Here is a 17,679-nt window from a genome sequence, read left to right as displayed (position 1 = left end):
ATTCATTCACTCACTAATTCATTCATTCATGCATGCATGCATGCATGCATTCTTCATTTGTCTCTTCACTTGTTATTATATCCATATATTAGGGAAAAAGTTGAGGGGATATCCTAATGATAACTTTTGGACTTGACCTATCTATACTTAGATTTTTAGATTGTGTACTCCTAGAAGGAAAGGACCAAGTCTATTTAATTATTTATGCAGGTCCTCCTAGTTATTGACTGTAATGGACCACGAGGATAATATTGACTGTACTGCATATACCAGCATAGACACTTCAAAAAATGATGTGTAAGAACCAGCAACATGCAAAAAATTAGTACAGATTTTTTCATCAAAATGGATTTGATGGACAAATGATCTGCCACATTATTTGAGGTCAACACTAGGGAGGAATGCTCAGTTGTTGAGAAAACTTATTTAATTTCAAAACCCAAAAATGATCCCTCTTTATAGGGAGCTTAAATTGCTTTGCTGTAAGCTCTCAAGATCAGGATGGAAGGACTGCTATTCGAAGGGCAGAAATAAAAATCTAAATTTAGCTTAGCGAAACTAGCCACCTCTCTTGACCTTAACACAAAGAAGGATGTTAAATGGAGGTTGGGAGAAGCTAACAAAAAGTATGACTGATGATATCTTCTTGTTTAGGTTTGAAATGTATGAGAAAGTAGAAACATTTATAAATCATGAGGCAGTTTTGCAATTTCCAACAAATCAGCCATGACTTAGGAAAGTAAAAATGGCAAAACTTCTGGACCGTTGAAAATGAGTCAAACATTTTTAGCCTGCTCTGGGAAAAACCTATTAAAATATCAAAAGGCTGGTGTGAGCAATGGAGGATGAGAGAAGAAGATAAAAAGAAAGACAAGGATCAGAAGTTTTGTGAGTGAATGCAATAGAGTGAATTGTGCTCTATCTCTGAAGCCAGGGCCTGGTGCACCTGAGAACTTAATAACTTATTTTAATTTATACTTGCAATGGATGGCCTAAATAAAAGCTTCCAAAAAGGTTTTTCAGGGCAGCTTATCTGATTTCTCTCAGTAGATCCAGAGACATACATTTACAAGTTTTCTCAAAATTTTTCAATTCATATCCGTTTGTATGTTTTATTCTCTTAAGCAATGATGTCAATTCTGTAAAATAAGATTTATCTGATTAAATGGCTGCTGCTATGGTAACTGCAGGGCTTTAATTTCCCTATACTATGAGTATCAGGTATTGGATTCACCGTATTGAATAATGAAAAAAGCTGCTAAAAATGTCCATGAATCCAGGTATCTGTGCAAAATGGGGGTGAGGTGGAGAATGAGAGCTAATCTGCATCCAGTTTGTTTAATAGACAATTGTCATCTCTGATAGTCCTAATTCCTGAGGAGGGAATATCATGGAGAAGAGGTGTGTAGAAATAAGAATTCTGGTTGCAACATTTGGGACCAAGAGAGGAGAGTATTTTGTCAAGCAGTGTGGTAATACTCAGAAATAGAGAATAAGAAATGGTTAGGATAAGGAGGAGACATCAAATGCTATAGGAGAAAGAGCAACCAGTTGATTAGAATTGGGAACCAATTGCTGGGCCACTCAGAGGCCAGAAAGGAAGTTCCCCTGAAGTTCCATTGGCAATACATAGACTGTACATGGGAGAGATAAGAGGGAGAAACTGAGTACATAGCAGGGTCAAAACTTGAAGGAGATGGGAAAGCAGCCAGGGAGAATTAAATAATTTCACATATCTAGTGCATCTCAATGCCTAGAATTAAAATGCAAAGACAGTCTCACCCCACTTGATGAAGAGGAAACAGACTGTCATGGCAATGGGCAGTTTATTACAAGTGTGAGCCATTTGTTAACAACTCAAGAATCAGCACCTTCGGGTAGCCTTACACAATAGTGAAGATGATCTGACTGCATTGCATTGCCCCTGTGGATGTCCTTTCAATCTGCTTAAAGTTGGAAAACATGTTACTCCCATCTCAGGACACCGTGTATGCTGGGGATGGGGAGAGGGAGGAAAAGAGTCAGGTTAGGGTGACTCCACTGCAGGTAATCAGGGCCTCACCTGCACTTCCTCTCTCTGCACCAGCCCCTGCACAGGCAGAAAGACCGAAGAGATGCTATTCTTTATCATGGGGGAGGGGAAGGGGTATGAGAGAGGTTGAGCAAATAGGTATTTGGTGTCCATGCTATTTGGGGCATCTAGAGAAAAGAATGCATCTGTCTGGAAACTGGGAGTGTCTGAAAGATTCTGATAATCTACAAATCATTCCCAAAAAGTTGGCAAATTTTTCTTCCATTGTAGCTTTACTGTGCACATTTTTCAACCTGTAACACACAACTACTCCCCCACCTCAGAGTGGTGACCCCAGGGACCAGATTCATTACCTGGATGGCATGTGTTGGGCAGGGCTGCTTCCTTAGAGATGACTTTGTTTTTGGGGACTAGGATAGGAGCAGGAACTGGAGAGGGAAACAAGATAGTGGAGATGTCCATGGAACCTTAATCCACTCTGAGAATTTCAAGAGTCCTTTTCATTAAACCTCCTCTGGGTCTGACTGCTATCTTGGACTTGTGGAAGTGTGATCAGAACCTTCTCTCCCTTGCCCCATTCTCTCCTTGGCTGTGAGAGCTATTTAAAGTGTTTAGCTCCAGGCAGGTATGTGAAAAATGATTATATTAGCAAAGTGAATAGGCGAAGTCTTAATCTTTGAAGCTAAGAGTTCGGTGGATAATGAATTCAGTTTAATTGCTTCAGTCTAGATTCTTTCTATTTTAAGGGGATTTTTCCATCCTTCTGATATTTCTTGTTCCCTTCTTGTCCTACACATGAAATTTGGAGACCTACTTTTGAAGTGAGTAAAGAATAATTGAGCTGAAAATAAATAGGAACACAGCTATATAGTCTCAGATTCTTCATATGTAAAATATGATGGCATTGTGCTCTATATGTTTCCATACAACTCAGAAACATCTGATTTTTTGAAACTGGAATTAAAAAATTACTTGATAAATATAAGGGGAAATCATTTAACTGAGAGCAATAACTCCAGGCCAGACTGCAAGAGGCAGAAAAAGAAGTTTCGTATTATTTTTTTTTAAATGAGTTAGATAAGAATTTGGGAGACAACAGCATAACTAGATTCTCAGTGAATTTTAATCAGTCAAATGGATCATATAGTTGTATGGCCCCTCAGTTCAAAAGTACACTCAATCCTCCAGCAAAAACCAAAATTTATTTACAGTCTCAACTGCCTTCGAAGAAGGGTGAATCATGCTGTCCCTTTTTGTGGCTAATCCCGTGGGGGAAATTTTGGTTTGGCTGAGTGCCTTGACTGGACATACAAAGGAGGATCTGAAATTGAATTTGGAAACAGGGGCTAAAGAGAGAAATGAGTTGTTCTGCATTATAGGTTCAGAAGAACTTGAGTTCCTTGGGCAGTATAGGAGAAGTTGATGAAGAATGATGGGGAGAGAGAGGTGGAGAGAGGAGCTGGCATGATGGCGAGAAGCAAAGACTCTTCTGCCTGTGAAAAAGCCCTGACAGTCCTCTTCCCAAAGAATAATTCTCAGAAATTTTTTGAAGACTGAATATTTCAAAAAGACACATTTATTATTACATAAGACTTAAAAAAATGGTGAATCCAGTTAATTCATTTCATATCTAAATAAATATAAAATGAATCTATTTAACAAAAAAAATCAAATATCCAAATTACTATTAAAAAATGGAGAAATATCTAACTTGCCTGAAGGCCAGTGAGCTAGATCAGATGATCTGTTAAGGTCCCTTTTAATTCTAAGATATTTTCAGTTTAGAAAGTATTAGACTTGAGTCATGTTTTACAAGCATACACTTTTCAAGGAAACAAACTTTGATTCAAACCTCTTTTCCAATGCTTACCAGGCAAGCATGGTAAGCATGATGCCTGCCAGGCAAGCTACTTAATATTTCTTACATTTTATTCCTATTTTGTAAGGTGGGCATATCTCACAGAGTTGTTATAGGATAAAATGAAATAATATTTTCAAAGCACTTAGCACAGTTCCTGGCCCATGGACAGCTCTCAATAAATGGTAGATATAAAAACAACCACTACCCATCCCACAACCATAAGTGTTGAAATAAAAATGGTTTAAATGCTTACAATTTCTTCCAGACAAAAATATAAGCTTAACTAGAACATACAACTATTGGCATTCCAGTTTAACAAGTTTGTCCTGATGTGTGAAATTATGCTTAAGAAATTAGTTCACAAATATAATAATTTATTTACCTTTATGGAGATGGTGATGCTATTTGCAGAGACATTACTTTTCTTTCTACTTGAAACAAAAATCGTAAGCAACCTTAAAATAATTTAATATGGAATACTAGATATTTCTGTAATTTACCTTTTGGAAAGTATATTCTCCTATCTTTTGGATTTGATAAATACACCAGTATTCTCCTTTTTCACGTACTAACTGATCTGTCCTGGGATTGCCTCCTCCCTTATACTTCTCTTTCATGGTAAGAGAAGAGAATTCTAGAAGGTATGCCACTGCTAGGATCCATGGCAAAGACCAGGGTATCTAAGTATCTATTCAGAGTCTAAAAGTGAGGTTTTTACCAGCTGGGTCAGTCCTTGGCAAAATATTAAAGTAGATCAAGTTTGTGTTTGGGCCCTTTTATTTCCTATTTCTTCACTTTTTTCCCCTGCCTATCCAAGCCGTAAAGTAAAATGATTATTTTTGCTTAATGATACTAAGTAATAATGGAAGCATTTGCTGATAAGGACTCTTCTTGGGGATTTTTAAAAAATTTGAAATAATTATAGATTCACAAGAGGTAGCAAAAATACTACACAGATGTTCTGTATACTCTTGACCCATCTTCCTCTAATGGTAACACCATACCTAACTATACTGCATTATCAAAACCTGGAAATTGACAATGACACAATATAATTAGCTAGACACAGAGGAATTTTTAAGGAGTGAAAAATCGTCAAGGGTAAAAGGAAACCTCTAAATTTTAATCTGTGTATACCTCAGTTTTGCCCTTGTCTGACTGAATGGTAATTCTAGATTAAGTTCATATCTTTTCCACTCTATTCCTACAGAGCAGGGATCATACCACAGTCATCTTTTAGTTCTACTGCTTATTAAAGTATCAGGCATTCCATAAGTGGTTTTGGTTAAAAGGATGACTAATAATTGCTCAAGTCCCAAAAGGACTTTAGAGTTTTCAAAGCCCATTTATACATATTCTCTTTCCTGAAATTTATCATGGTTTATGTAAAAAAGCATAGACTTGGAAAGCATCAAAATTTTGGTATTTTTTAGCTTGTGTCTTGTGACAAGGCACTGGATGGGGTTGGGTCTTACCTTCCTCATGTGTTTAATTCTGTCTACATCTTAGATACGTGAAGATTCAAAAATATAATTTATGTCAAAAAGGATCAAACACAGGGCTCTGAGAGTTAGATAAGGTAAAGGATTTTATTGCCATTTTATAAACTAAGGCTCAGAGAGGTTAAGTCATTTATCTAAAGTCACAGAACTAGTATATGGTAGTGCTGATAAGCACCTTAGGTCAAGCATTTTATGTGACATCCCATTGCCTTTCCACGGTAACAGGAGAGTGGATAAAAAAGATAACAATCATGGTCAGTCATAGAGGTATAGGAAATTTATCCTTCTGTGTAGTTGTTGACTTCCTTTGCTCCGTGCACTGGAAATCCTCTATTAGGTAGGGCTGGGTGATGGGCTAAGTAAGTCCAAAGGTGAGCCATGGGTGAGAGATGCTATTTCAGGGGGTCCCTGGCAAGTGCTCCCTCTGCTGGGTGAACACTATATAGCCAGGAATCTGGCTTGCTCAGCTCTTCATTATAGACATCTTAGACGTTTATGGCCTCATCGCCTGTGGAACTCATGGAGGAATAAGAACTTGGAGCTTCCAAGTACTCACATTGCATTAATAACCATTTTTTTTAGTCAAAAGAGAACTTAAATTTAAAAGGATGGAGGGTTTGGGTATCATCATTTTTATTATCTATTTTCTGTTCATGAAAATAATGTCTTATTAACAAAAGATAATATGTAAACATGGAACTTTTTTACTAACCTGAAATGACTGGTAGTACATTAGCCAAAATTGCTTTTAACCTGCCCTGAACATCTTTTACATATCCTTGAACTCCTCATACTAGAATTCCTGTTTTGGAAGTATGTATGCCTTTGGCTTATTCAATCCATTCATTTCATTGAAATTGGATAAGAGAAGGTAAAATACAGTATCTACTTATGAGGCTGTTGACTGTAAATGTCCAAAACTCTGGTAGCTTAAACATGGGATTATAATTAGAAACATTAAATTTTTGGTGGTGGATTACAATTTGACATTTTTCTCTCCAGTTTAAAAATGGAAATGTTCAGTAAACAAGGTTAGAGATGAAAAAGCTATGAATTGGAATGTTTCTCCAGGACTCTGGATAATTTTGATGATGTTCCTCACCTTTCTTTGCCCGTTTAGAAGAGGTATACTAGAGGTCGAGAGGAGAGAGAAGAAAGGAAAAAATATTCATTTTGGCATAGTACATGCCATCAGAATTTTAATCCGTGTATACCTCGGTTTTGCCCTTGTCTGACTGAATGGTAATTCTAGATTAAGTTCATATCTTTTCCACTCTATTCCTACAGAGCAGGGATCATACAATATTCATCTTTTAGTTCTATTGCTTATTAAAGTATCAGGCATTCCATAAGTGGTTTGAGTTAGGATTAAAATTTACCCTGAGATATTCCTCCATAGGATATTTAGTGAAAGCAAAACTTTTGCAAACTTTTAAGAGAGAGGAATATAAACATCCTTGTGAGTTTCAAATTATTTAAAGCTTAATCATTCCCCAGCATCATAAGGTATTAAAGGTACCCAGAAAGTTTTCTTTCTTGGTTTGCTTTGCCTTTCTCATTTTTATTACCCAAGAAACAAAAACATTTTACTTCTATTCACATAATTTAAATGAGGATTAATGCAGAATGGCTCCTTCCCTTGAATTAAAAGATGTTCTGAAAAATAAACTATGGCACACATACAGAAAGCAAAATTTGTCACTTTAGCAAAAGTAAAATGTCCATTTGGAGTTCATTGTGTTTGTGTTTATGTGTGCTTTTAATTGTTTTGTGCTTTTTCTTGTTTTTCTTTCAAGGAATAATAAGAAATCTTGCTAAATAAAAAAAGGGGTTATATGTATTCATCTCTTTGAGAAGAATCACACCTATGACATCAAATAACAAAAGACAAAGAAGACTAAGCAGTAAAACTACACAGTAACTGGAATAAATGTAAAGAATTTACTAGCATATTTCATTGGACATATTCCTTGTACACAATCTCTTCTTTAAGGGTTGCTACCTTTTAAGCATTATAAACTTATTAAGATAATTGTCAGTATCAATTATACAATTGGTTGTTATGAAGCATAGCTCTATGTAACAGTCTTTCTCAACTATTGACTAGAACAATATATTCCAGTTTTAAATACAAATACCAGACATTTATTAGGAAGATTTATTCTGAAGTGAGATTGCAATTTCATTGGAAAATGCATTTTTATCTTAAAAGCACAAATAAAAGTATAAGCATTTGTACTTCTATTTCCATAAAAAACTAAGATACACAAAATTAAATACTGAGCATACTTACTATATTTTCCAATAATCAAGATGTAGAAGAAGACAGGACCAGGTGTCATTTTCTTCTTTCTGAGCAACTGATTAATAAAAACGAATACAATTTGATCTTGGTTTCTGAGTCGTATACAGCACTTGGTGGTTGTGTGCTATTTCTGTCTGCAGTCTTAGCAGCTATAAAGCTGTCCTCCCTCCTTCCTCTCCCATTGCCTCTCCCTTTCTCTTGTCATTCCCTCGTCTTTTCTTTATCCTTTTCTCTCCCTCAGGATCTCTCTTCCCCACCCCCCTTCTCTGTAAGTCTCAATCTACTTTACACACACACACATGCAGACACACAGACAAAGCTGAGTGGTGAGGAAAAGTTTCAGAGAGAACACACAGGCTTTTCTTGTTCACTGTAAACATCTTGTTTCTATGTCCTGTGACAGTCTACAAATGAGGGTTTGTATGAACACTGACAAACGTCTGAAGTGATCAAAGGCACGCTACGAGAAAGAAACTGAACTGGATATATATCACAAACACACAAAAATGCATTTTTCTCCATGACTTGGGGCTAGAAAAGAACAGAACTACCCAGGACAGATTACCTTTCTGGAATTAAGTATAAGGAGGAATTAAAGTATAACTATAGCAATCTTTTATGATTTATCTGAGCTTAAGAATTGGAATAGGATATCATTCCAAAAAAATTGCAAACATTTTTTTAAAAACTTAAATCCCCTTGAATTTAAGTGAATTTTACTACAGTGGAGACCATGATATGTGATTGGCTGTGAAGTAAAGCCTTCCTGGGTTTGAATCACACCCTGTTACTTTATAGTTGGGTAGTTGCTTAGTCTTGCTGAGCCTTGGCTTCCTCCTCTATAATAAGAGGAAAATATTGACTCAACAAGGTAGCTGTGATGATGAGTCCAGTGCATCCTGATGTCTGCCACAAGTCCTAGTGGATAATAGGTGATTAATAAATAGCAGCCATTCATTGGTGATGTTTTTAGTATTTTGATCAGTGAAAAAGACATGCAAATGTAAAGAATATTTTCTATGGCATGCATTCTCTCTCTTTTTGTTTTGGGTGCAGGGATTCTTTTTTTTTTTTTTTTTTAATCAGAGAAGTGGTAGGGTTATGGAAAAATCATTAACTATAGTCCGTAGTTTACCTTAGAGTTCACTGTTTGTGTTGTATGTACAGTCCCATGACTTTTAAAAAAATTATTCTAGTAACATATGCATCCTAAAATTTCCCCTTTTAATCACAAATATATAATTATGTGGTGTTATTTACATTCACTATGTTGTTCTATAATCACCACCAGCCATTAACAAAACTTTTCCATCATCCTAAGTAGAAACTCCCCATTTCCTAACCCCACTCTGGCCCGTGGTAACCTGTATTCTAGTTTCCGACTCTATGAATTTGCTTGTTGTAATTAGTTCATATCATTGAGATCATACACTGTTTGTCCTTTTGTGTCTGGCTTATTTCACTCAACATGATGTCTTCAAGGTTCATCCATGTCATTGCATATATCAGAACTTCATTACTTTTTATAGCTGAATAATATTCCATTGTATTTATATACCACATTTTGTTTATCTGTTCATCTGTTGATGGACATTTGGGTTGGTTCCACATTTTCATAATTGTGAATAATGCTGCTATGAACATCAGTGTGAAAATATCTGTTTGAGTCCCTGCTTTCAATGCTTTTTTGGTATATATCTAGAAGAAGGATTGACAGGTCATACTTAGTTTTCTGAGGAACTGCCAAACTGTTTTCCGCAGCAGCTGCACCATTTTACATTTCTACCAACAATGAACAAGGGTTCCTATATATCCACATCCTCTTCAACACTTGCTATTTTCTATTTTTGTTTTTTTTTTTAAATAGTAGCCATTCTACAATGGTATCTCATTGTGGTTCTGATTTACATATCTCAATGGTTAATGATGTTGAGCATTTTTTGCATGTGCTTATTGGCCATTTGTGTATCTTCTTTAGAGAAATGCTTAAGTCTTTTGCCCATTTTGTAACTGGCTTGTCTGGAGTAAGTTGCTAGACGATGTATTGTGGGAACACAGGCTTAGGTGCAACAGAAATTTTTACCAAATATCCACTTTATTACTTACATAGCACAAAGGATTTAGAAGAGCAAGGGAAGAGATCTCATCACTGCTGGTCTCCCAGGGAGGCCAAAATGTTTGAGTTAGGGTCAGTGGGTGGCAGCTCCACATGCCTTACTTTACAACCAAGAGGAGAGACAAATCTGTGCTGTTGGAGTGAGGTATTTATATGACCCAAGGGGGAGGGGCCCCTGCCACTGAGAGTTTCTGCCCTGATAAGCATTTGGGACTGTTCGTTCCTGGCTTCCAGGTTTAAGGTCTGGTTGGGTCTTTCCATTAGACCTAACATGTCCCCAGGTTGTGGAATGGAAGCTGACTGAAAGATCATCACACAATAGAAGAGGAGGTGGGGTGGGGTGGGGTGTAGGTGTGGCCTGGAAGATGGCCACTGGGTGTGTGTGTCTGTGACTTCCCCAGCAGGTTATCTTTTTGTTGTTGAGTTGTGGGATTTATCTATTCTGGATATTAAGCCCTTATCAGATGTGTGGTTTCCAGATATTTTCTCCCATTGTGTAACTTGTCATTTTAGTTTCATGATGAAGTCCTTTGATATGCAAAGGTTTTTAATTTTGATGAAGTCTCATTTATCCATTTTTTTCTTTTGTTGTTCATGCTTTTGGTATAAAGTGTAAGAAACCATTGCCTAACACAAGTTCCTGAAGATGCTTCCCTATATTTTCTTTTAGAAGTTTGATAGTTCTGTCTCTTATATTTAGATCTTTGATCCATTTTGAGTTGAGTTTTGTATAAGGTGTAATATAGGATTCCTCCTTCATTCTTTTGCAAATGGTGAGCCAGTTTTCCCAGCACCATTTGTTGAATAGACTATTCTTTCCCAATTGAATGGTCTTTGCCCCCTTGTCAAAAATCATTTGGCCGTAAATGTGAGGGTTTATTTCTGGACTCTCAATTTGATTCCATTGGTCTATATGTCTGTCCTTGTGCCAGTACCATGGTGTTTTGATTATTGTAGCTTTATAATAAGATTTAAAATTGGGAAGTGTGAGTTCTCCAACTTCATTCTTCTTTTTCTAGATAGCTTTGGCTCTTCAGGGTCCCTTACCCTTCCACATCAATTTGATGATTGGCTTTTCCATTTCTGCAAAGAAGGCTGTTGGAGTTTAGACAGGAATTGTGTTGAATCTGTAAATGGCTTTGGGTAGAAATTGTCATCTTAACAATATTTAGTCTTTCAATTCATGAACACAGAATATCCTTCCATTTATTTAGGTCATCTTTAATTTCTATCAGTAAAGTTTTGTAGTTTTCCATGTACAAGTCCTTATATCCTTGCTTAAATTTATTTCTCAATATTTGATTCTTTTAGTTGCTGTTGTGAATGGAATGGTTTTCTTGATTTCTTGTTCTGAGTGTTCTTTATTAGTGTATAGAAACACTACTGATTTTTGCATGTTAATCCTGTATCCTGCCACTTTATTGAGTTTGTTTATTAGCTCTAGTAATTTTGCTATGGATTTTTCAGGATTTTATATATATATTGGATCATGTCATCTGTTAATAGGGGAAGTTTTACCTCTTCCTTTACAATTTGTCTGCATTTTATTTCTTTTTCTTACCCAATTGCTCTGGCTAGAACTTTCAGTATAATGTTGAGTAACAGTGGTGACAGTGGGCATATTTTCTTGTTCCTGATATTAGAAGGAAAACTTTAAGTCTTTCACCATTGAGTATGATGTTAGTGGTGGGTTTTTCATATATGCCCTTTATCATGTTAAGGATATTTCCTTTATCTAGAGTGGTTGTGTTAAGAAATGATGCTGGGTTTTGTCAAATGTCTTTTCTGCATCAGTTGAAATGATCATGTGTTTTTTTTCCTTTGTTCTTTTAATGTAGTGTATTATATTAAATGATTTTCTTATGTTGAATCACCCTTGCATATTTGGGATAAATCCTACTTGATTATGTTGTACACTTCTTTTAATGTAGTGATGGATTTGGTTTGTGAGGTGTTTGTTGAAGATTTTTGCATCTATATCCAAAAGAGATATTTGTCTATAATTTTTTTTGTGTGTGGTATTCTTATCTGGCTTTGGTATGAGGATGATGTTGGCCTGATAGAATGAGTTTAGGAAGTGTTCCCTCCTCTTCAATTTTTTGGAAGCATTTAAGCAGGACTGGTGATAATTCTTGGAATGTTTGGTAAAATGCACCAGTGAAGCCATGCAGTCCTGGGTTTTTCTTTGGTGGGGGGTTTTTGATTCCTGATTCAATCTCTTTGTTATTGGTTTGTTGAAATCTTCTATTTCTTTGTGAGTCAGTGCAGGTAGTTTGTGTATCTCTAGAAATTTTTCCATTTCATCTAAGTTATCTAATTTGTTGGCATATAGTTGTTCATCATATCCTCTTATAATCCTTTTTTATTTCTATGGGGCTGGTAGTATGGCCCCCCTTTTGATTTTGATTATTTGTGTCCTCTTTTTTCTTTTTTCAATCTAGATTTTTTAGATTTAGTTAGGTCTTTTAGATTCTGTTCACTTTTATTCATTCTTTTTTCTTTCTGCTCCTCAGCCTGAATCATTTCAATTGTCTTGTCTTTGAGTTCACTGATCTTTCTTCTGTCAGCTCCAATTTGCTCTTGAAATGCTTAGGGATTTTTTTCACTTCAGGTATTGTCTTCTTCAACTCTGGTTTATCTGTTTGGTTTCTTTTAAAGTTTCTGTCTCTTTATTGAGGGTCTCATAGTGTTCATTCATCATTTTCCTGAAATCCTTTAGTTCTTTCTCACTGTTTTCCTTTATTTCCTTGAGCATATTAAAGGTAAAATTTAAAAAGTCATTGTTCAAAGTCTAATCTTCTTTGTTGATGAATTTTATATTGTTCCCTTGGATGGGCTATCATTTCCTATTTCTTTGCTTTTCTTGTAATCTTTTGTTGAACCTTGTATATTTTAATATTTTTTTGTGTTAACTCAGTACTTTGTCCCTCAGCTGCCTATTTCTTGTTTGTACATGACTATTGATATGACAGACTTGTTAGCGTGCCGGGAGATAACCAAAACAACAAATCAGTGCAACAAATACCTTTCACAGTCTTTGAAAACTGGCTCTGCATTGCCCAGTATTTTTCTTCAGAGTTTAGGCTCCCATCAAGAAGATCAGCTGGAGTGAAAGTGAAGTGCTGGGACCTTTCTGTCCTGAATCTGAGTTTGGTGCTGTGCTTGCCGCCTGCTCCTTGCCTTAGGAATTCCCCCATTTACAGGGATCTGAATGTCCCCCTTACGCCCTGTGAAATTGACTTTCCCCATTCTGGGGTGCTCTTCCTGCTCCAGGGTGCTCTATTGTAAGTTTTAAAGTTGGTAATATTTTGCCCAAGACTGCATTGACTTAATTGGTTCTTATACTGCTTTAGCTGTCTACAAGTTGCTTCTGCCTGCAGGAAAAGTCTGGGTATGGCAAGCCAGAAATGAATGTCTGGGTTCAATCTTTCATGTTGTCACCTGATAAATTAGTACTGACATACAGGCACCTCTTACTCTGCTCCCTCCCAAACAGGGCCAGAGACCCAGAATGGGAGTACATACTGGTTTTGCACTGTGCTGGGGAGGGGTTTGATGAGCAGTAAGCTTCTGCTACTGTTTTTAATCTGTGCTTTCTTGATTCAGCCCTCACCCAGTTACTGCAACCTTTTAACTGTGTCTGGAGTTTAAGCAAGATGGCTCTGCCAGTTTTTGCTGGTTATTCAGATTCTGTGGGGGAATGGTACTCTGTAGCATCTTACATTGCCATCTTGGTTGGCTGGATGTCTGAAAAGCTTTGCATTCTCTGTTAACCAGGCTATATCATTCTTATTTCACTACAGGGTAAAGTTTTGTTAGAAGAACTGGGTATCATGGTGACACGAGAAATTTGTTTCTAAGATTAATGTCTCCTAACCACTCTACAAATAGGATATGCTTAAACTGCCTGTCTTTATCTTACTGACAGCAATATAAGAAAAGCCTGTTTCTAAATGGTGGCTAAATGCTTATAGTAACACTGCTTTTTTTCTGGTAGATATAATTAATTCCATGAAAGGAGAAATGCAGTATACAAATCTTGATAAATCCTTACTCATTTAGCAGTAGATTTTTAGAAAATGAAGACACTGTTCTTTTGTTAGAAATGTTTATGGTTAACTGAATTTGAAAATGATTAGTATTCTTAATAATACATGAAATGTTTTAAAAATGTTTTGTGAGTGGTTGGTGGATTATATATTTCAGAAATAGTGCCTCCTGGAGGGATGCTATGAGAATATCTGAAGGGCAACCCATAAAATTCTTTTCAACAGTAAAATTAAGGAACTTGCTTTGTGAATTTTCCCAGTATAAACTAAGCTGATAATACAGAGATTTTCAAAGTAACTCTGATGTTATTTTGTTAGCTTTGAAAATTTTGCTGAAGTGATATTATAAACAATTAGCTGACCATGGGCCAGGAAGTAGTCTTAACTATATATATATATACACACACAAACACACACACACATACACATTTGACTTTTTATTGTGGGAACATATATACAACTCAAAATTTCTCATTTTAACCACTTCCAAGTGTACAATTCAGTGGTATTAATAATATCCACAAAGTTGTGCTACCATCGCCATCATCCATTACCAAAACTTTTCATCACTCCAAACAGAAACTCTATACCCATTAAGAAATAACTTCTCATTTCCCACCCCTCACCACCTGTCCCTGGCAACCTGCAATTTACTTTCTGTTTCTCTGAATTTGCAGGTTTTATATTTGTCTTTTTGTGTCTGGCTTACTTAGTAAAGAAGGCTTCAAAATCATTTATCATTTTATTAAGAATATATTCATTTTGCTGAAATAGATATTTACCCAAAGAAACAATTTTAGACATTTGTTTTCTGTGGATGCTACTTCTTTTTTATATTTGGCAAAGGAGTGAATCGAGTATTATAAATATGTTGGTGGGAAAAACCCAAGAGTGAACATAGAGTATTCATACCATACATGGTAGTAGGGTTTCTCAACCTCAGCACTACTGAAATTTTTGGCTGGAGAATTCTTTATTGTGGAGAGCTGTCCTCCACTTTGTAGGATGTTTAGCAGCACCCCTGACCTCTGTCCACTAGATGCCAGTAGCACTCCCCAGTTGTGACTATTAAAAATGTCTCCAGACATTGCCAAATGTCCCGAGGGATAAAATCGCCCCTGGTTGAGAACATTGTATTCAAGCAAAAGAATCCTTGAACAATGTTTGGGTAGTGATTTTTACCAGATAACTAAAATAGAATTCTTCCTTCCTAAAATTTGAATAAAGTGTGTTTTCTCATTCTCTTCTTTTGCAGTTTCAGGATATACATTTAAGAGTTTTAAACACAAATAGATGGTGTGTGTTTCTAGCGTTTTCTTCCTGCCCACATTGTTCAATTATAAACTTGCATTATGAACCTGATGGAATCTCTGATGTCAGTGTCTCTATTTGGTTGAGCACAGCAGGATTCTCGATTCTAGGTTAGGTGCTGGCACAGGGTAATAGGTTAACACCCTTTCTTATCTTGGAACCTCTTAAAACTTTATTGAGGTATTCTGAATAATAACAAAATTATGTATTTCAAAATTACTTCTCATAACAACTTTGTGAGTCACATGACAATATTGTTACCTATGCTCTATAGATCCAAGTCTCCAACCTTGTGGTTAATCAGTAGTTTTTCCATCCTTCCATGACTGAAATAGACCACTACTCTCTTCAGCACCATATTTTAAAATTAAATGATGACACGTGGGGACTTTTGTCTTTGCTTCTGAATCTGTTGACCACCATCATTTTCAATAGTACAAACTGCCATTTTATTAAGAGTTTCTTTGATTGTGGAGCTGGGAAAGTTCTTATGCAAGAAGCTGGTAAACCTGGGACCTGTGGCCTCCTGTGGTCGAGGCTGGGAATATGGTGGGCGTGTGGTATATGGACAAGTCCCCGGAGGACCAAAGGAATCCCTACTAACTGGAGCCCAGCTGCCCCATCGACCTGGAGCTGCTGCGTCAACTCAGGGTCTTTTACTGGAAACTGGATGCTGACAAATATGAGAATGATCCAGAATTAGAAAAGATCTGAAACAAGAGAAACTACTCCTGGATGGACATAATAACCATAAGCAAAGATAAACTACCAAATTATGAAGAAAAGATTAAAATGTTTTATGAAGAACATGTACACTTGGATGATGAAATTTGATATATCTTGGATGGAAGTAGATATTTTGATGTGAGGGATAAAGAGGACACGTGAATCTGGATTTTCATGGAGAAGGGAGACATAATAACACTTCCTGTAGGAATTTATCACTGCTTCACACTGGATGAAAAGAACTATGTGACGGTAATGTGGTGGTTTGTTGGAGAACCAGTGTGGACAGCCTACAACAGCCAGCTGACCATTTTGATGCTCGAGGACAGTATGTGATGTCTTTGATATAGACACTATAGTGATGCTCTCTAGACACTAATAATTACTTGTAACAGTCCTAAACATGATAATTGAGCAGAACACCAGTCACTTTCTTTTTGCCTTTATAGTGTAGAATTGAGGCTAGGTTGTCTTTTCTATGCAAGCTTATTTGGTCAGAATATATGTATATTTTTCTATTCAATTTTGTTGAGATACATTCACATACTGTGTGATCATCCAAAGTGTGCAGTTGATTTTTCACAGCACCATCAGTAGTTGTGCATTCATCACCGCAATCAATTTTTGAACATTTTCATTACTCCAAGGAAAATAAAAATAAGAATAAAAATTAAAGTGGATAGGAATGCCCAAAGCACTGCCCCCCACATTGTTCATTTAATTTTTGTCCCCATTTTTCTACTCATCTATCCATGCATTGGATAAAGGGAGTGTGGGCCACAGGATTTTCACAGTCACATGGTTGCACTGTGAAGGCTGCACAGTTGTACGGTCTTCTTCAAGAATTGGGGCTGCTGGGTTGCAGTTCGGAGGTTTCAGGGATTTCCTTCTGGCTATTCCAGTGCACTGGAAACTACAAAAGGATATCTATATAATGCGTGAGAATGACCTCCAGAGTGAACTCTCAACTCCATTTGGAATCTCTCAGCCACTAAAACTTTATTTTGTTTCATTTCTCTTCCCCCTTTTGGTCAAGAGAGTTTTCTGTGTCCCATGGTGCTGGTCAGGGCTCATCCCCAGGAGTCATGTCCCACATTGTCAGGGAGACTTTCACCCCTGGGAGTCGTGTCCCACTTGATGGGGGAGGGCAATGAGTTTGCCTGGGAGTTGGCTTAGAGAGGACATAGAATATTTTTTAATGAAAGTAACAATATAACTGATTTTTACATTCATTTTCTCTAACTAAATAAAAAATAGTGGTTTTCAGTAGCCTTGCATTAGTACATGCATTCAACTTCAACCCAAATGAAAGTTTAATCTCTCAAAATGTAACTACTTAGCATATTCTGTCTGGATATGATTCTTAGACTTTAAACCAGATTATCAGTGGCTTTATAAGGAGGTATAATAATAGAGATTAGAACTAATCAAATATAAGATACATTTTTTTCTCCCCAAATTATATAATATAGTGGAACAGGGAAGAGCCTCTCCTATTATGGCTGCACTCTAAGTAGCTTAGACTACTTTCTTATTCAAAATAAAGTAATTGTCTTAATTGAATGCTTTTAACTTCCAGTTACCTAATATTCAGGTATATATGGTATTTTTGCCTGGTTTGTTAAAATCACTCTTGTTTAGCTATCTTTGTATGATAGTGTGTGTGTGTGTACATATATATATAACATATTTATATAATTTATACAATATATCTGTTACTTTTATGTATGTATGACATACATAATATAAATATGCATACAAATACTAGTATTTTTCC

General features: G+C 36.3%; 1 protein-coding gene and 1 pseudogene across 1 annotated transcript in view; one reads left to right on the top strand and one right to left on the bottom strand.

Moving 5' to 3' along the window:
• Positions 1–7,772, bottom strand: part of RXFP1 (relaxin family peptide receptor 1) — a 156,254-nt gene extending 148,482 nt beyond the window's left edge. The window contains exon 1 of the mRNA XM_037829098.1: positions 7,689–7,772. Within this exon, the coding sequence (XP_037685026.1) occupies positions 7,689–7,737 (49 nt within the window). The 5' untranslated portion in view covers positions 7,738–7,772. The remainder of the gene's footprint in view (positions 1–7,688) is intronic.
• A 7,950-nt stretch (positions 7,773–15,722) lies between these two features.
• Positions 15,723–16,252, top strand: LOC119530538 (annotated as a pseudogene).
• The last annotated feature ends 1,427 nt before the right edge of the window (positions 16,253–17,679 follow it).

The sequence above is a fragment of the Choloepus didactylus genome, chromosome 3, assembly GCF_015220235.1.
Source record: "Choloepus didactylus isolate mChoDid1 chromosome 3, mChoDid1.pri, whole genome shotgun sequence".
NCBI classification, from domain to species: domain Eukaryota; kingdom Metazoa; phylum Chordata; class Mammalia; order Pilosa; family Megalonychidae; genus Choloepus; species Choloepus didactylus.
The sequence above is the reverse complement of the archived record's forward strand: the minus strand, read 5'-3'. Positions and strand labels throughout refer to the sequence as shown.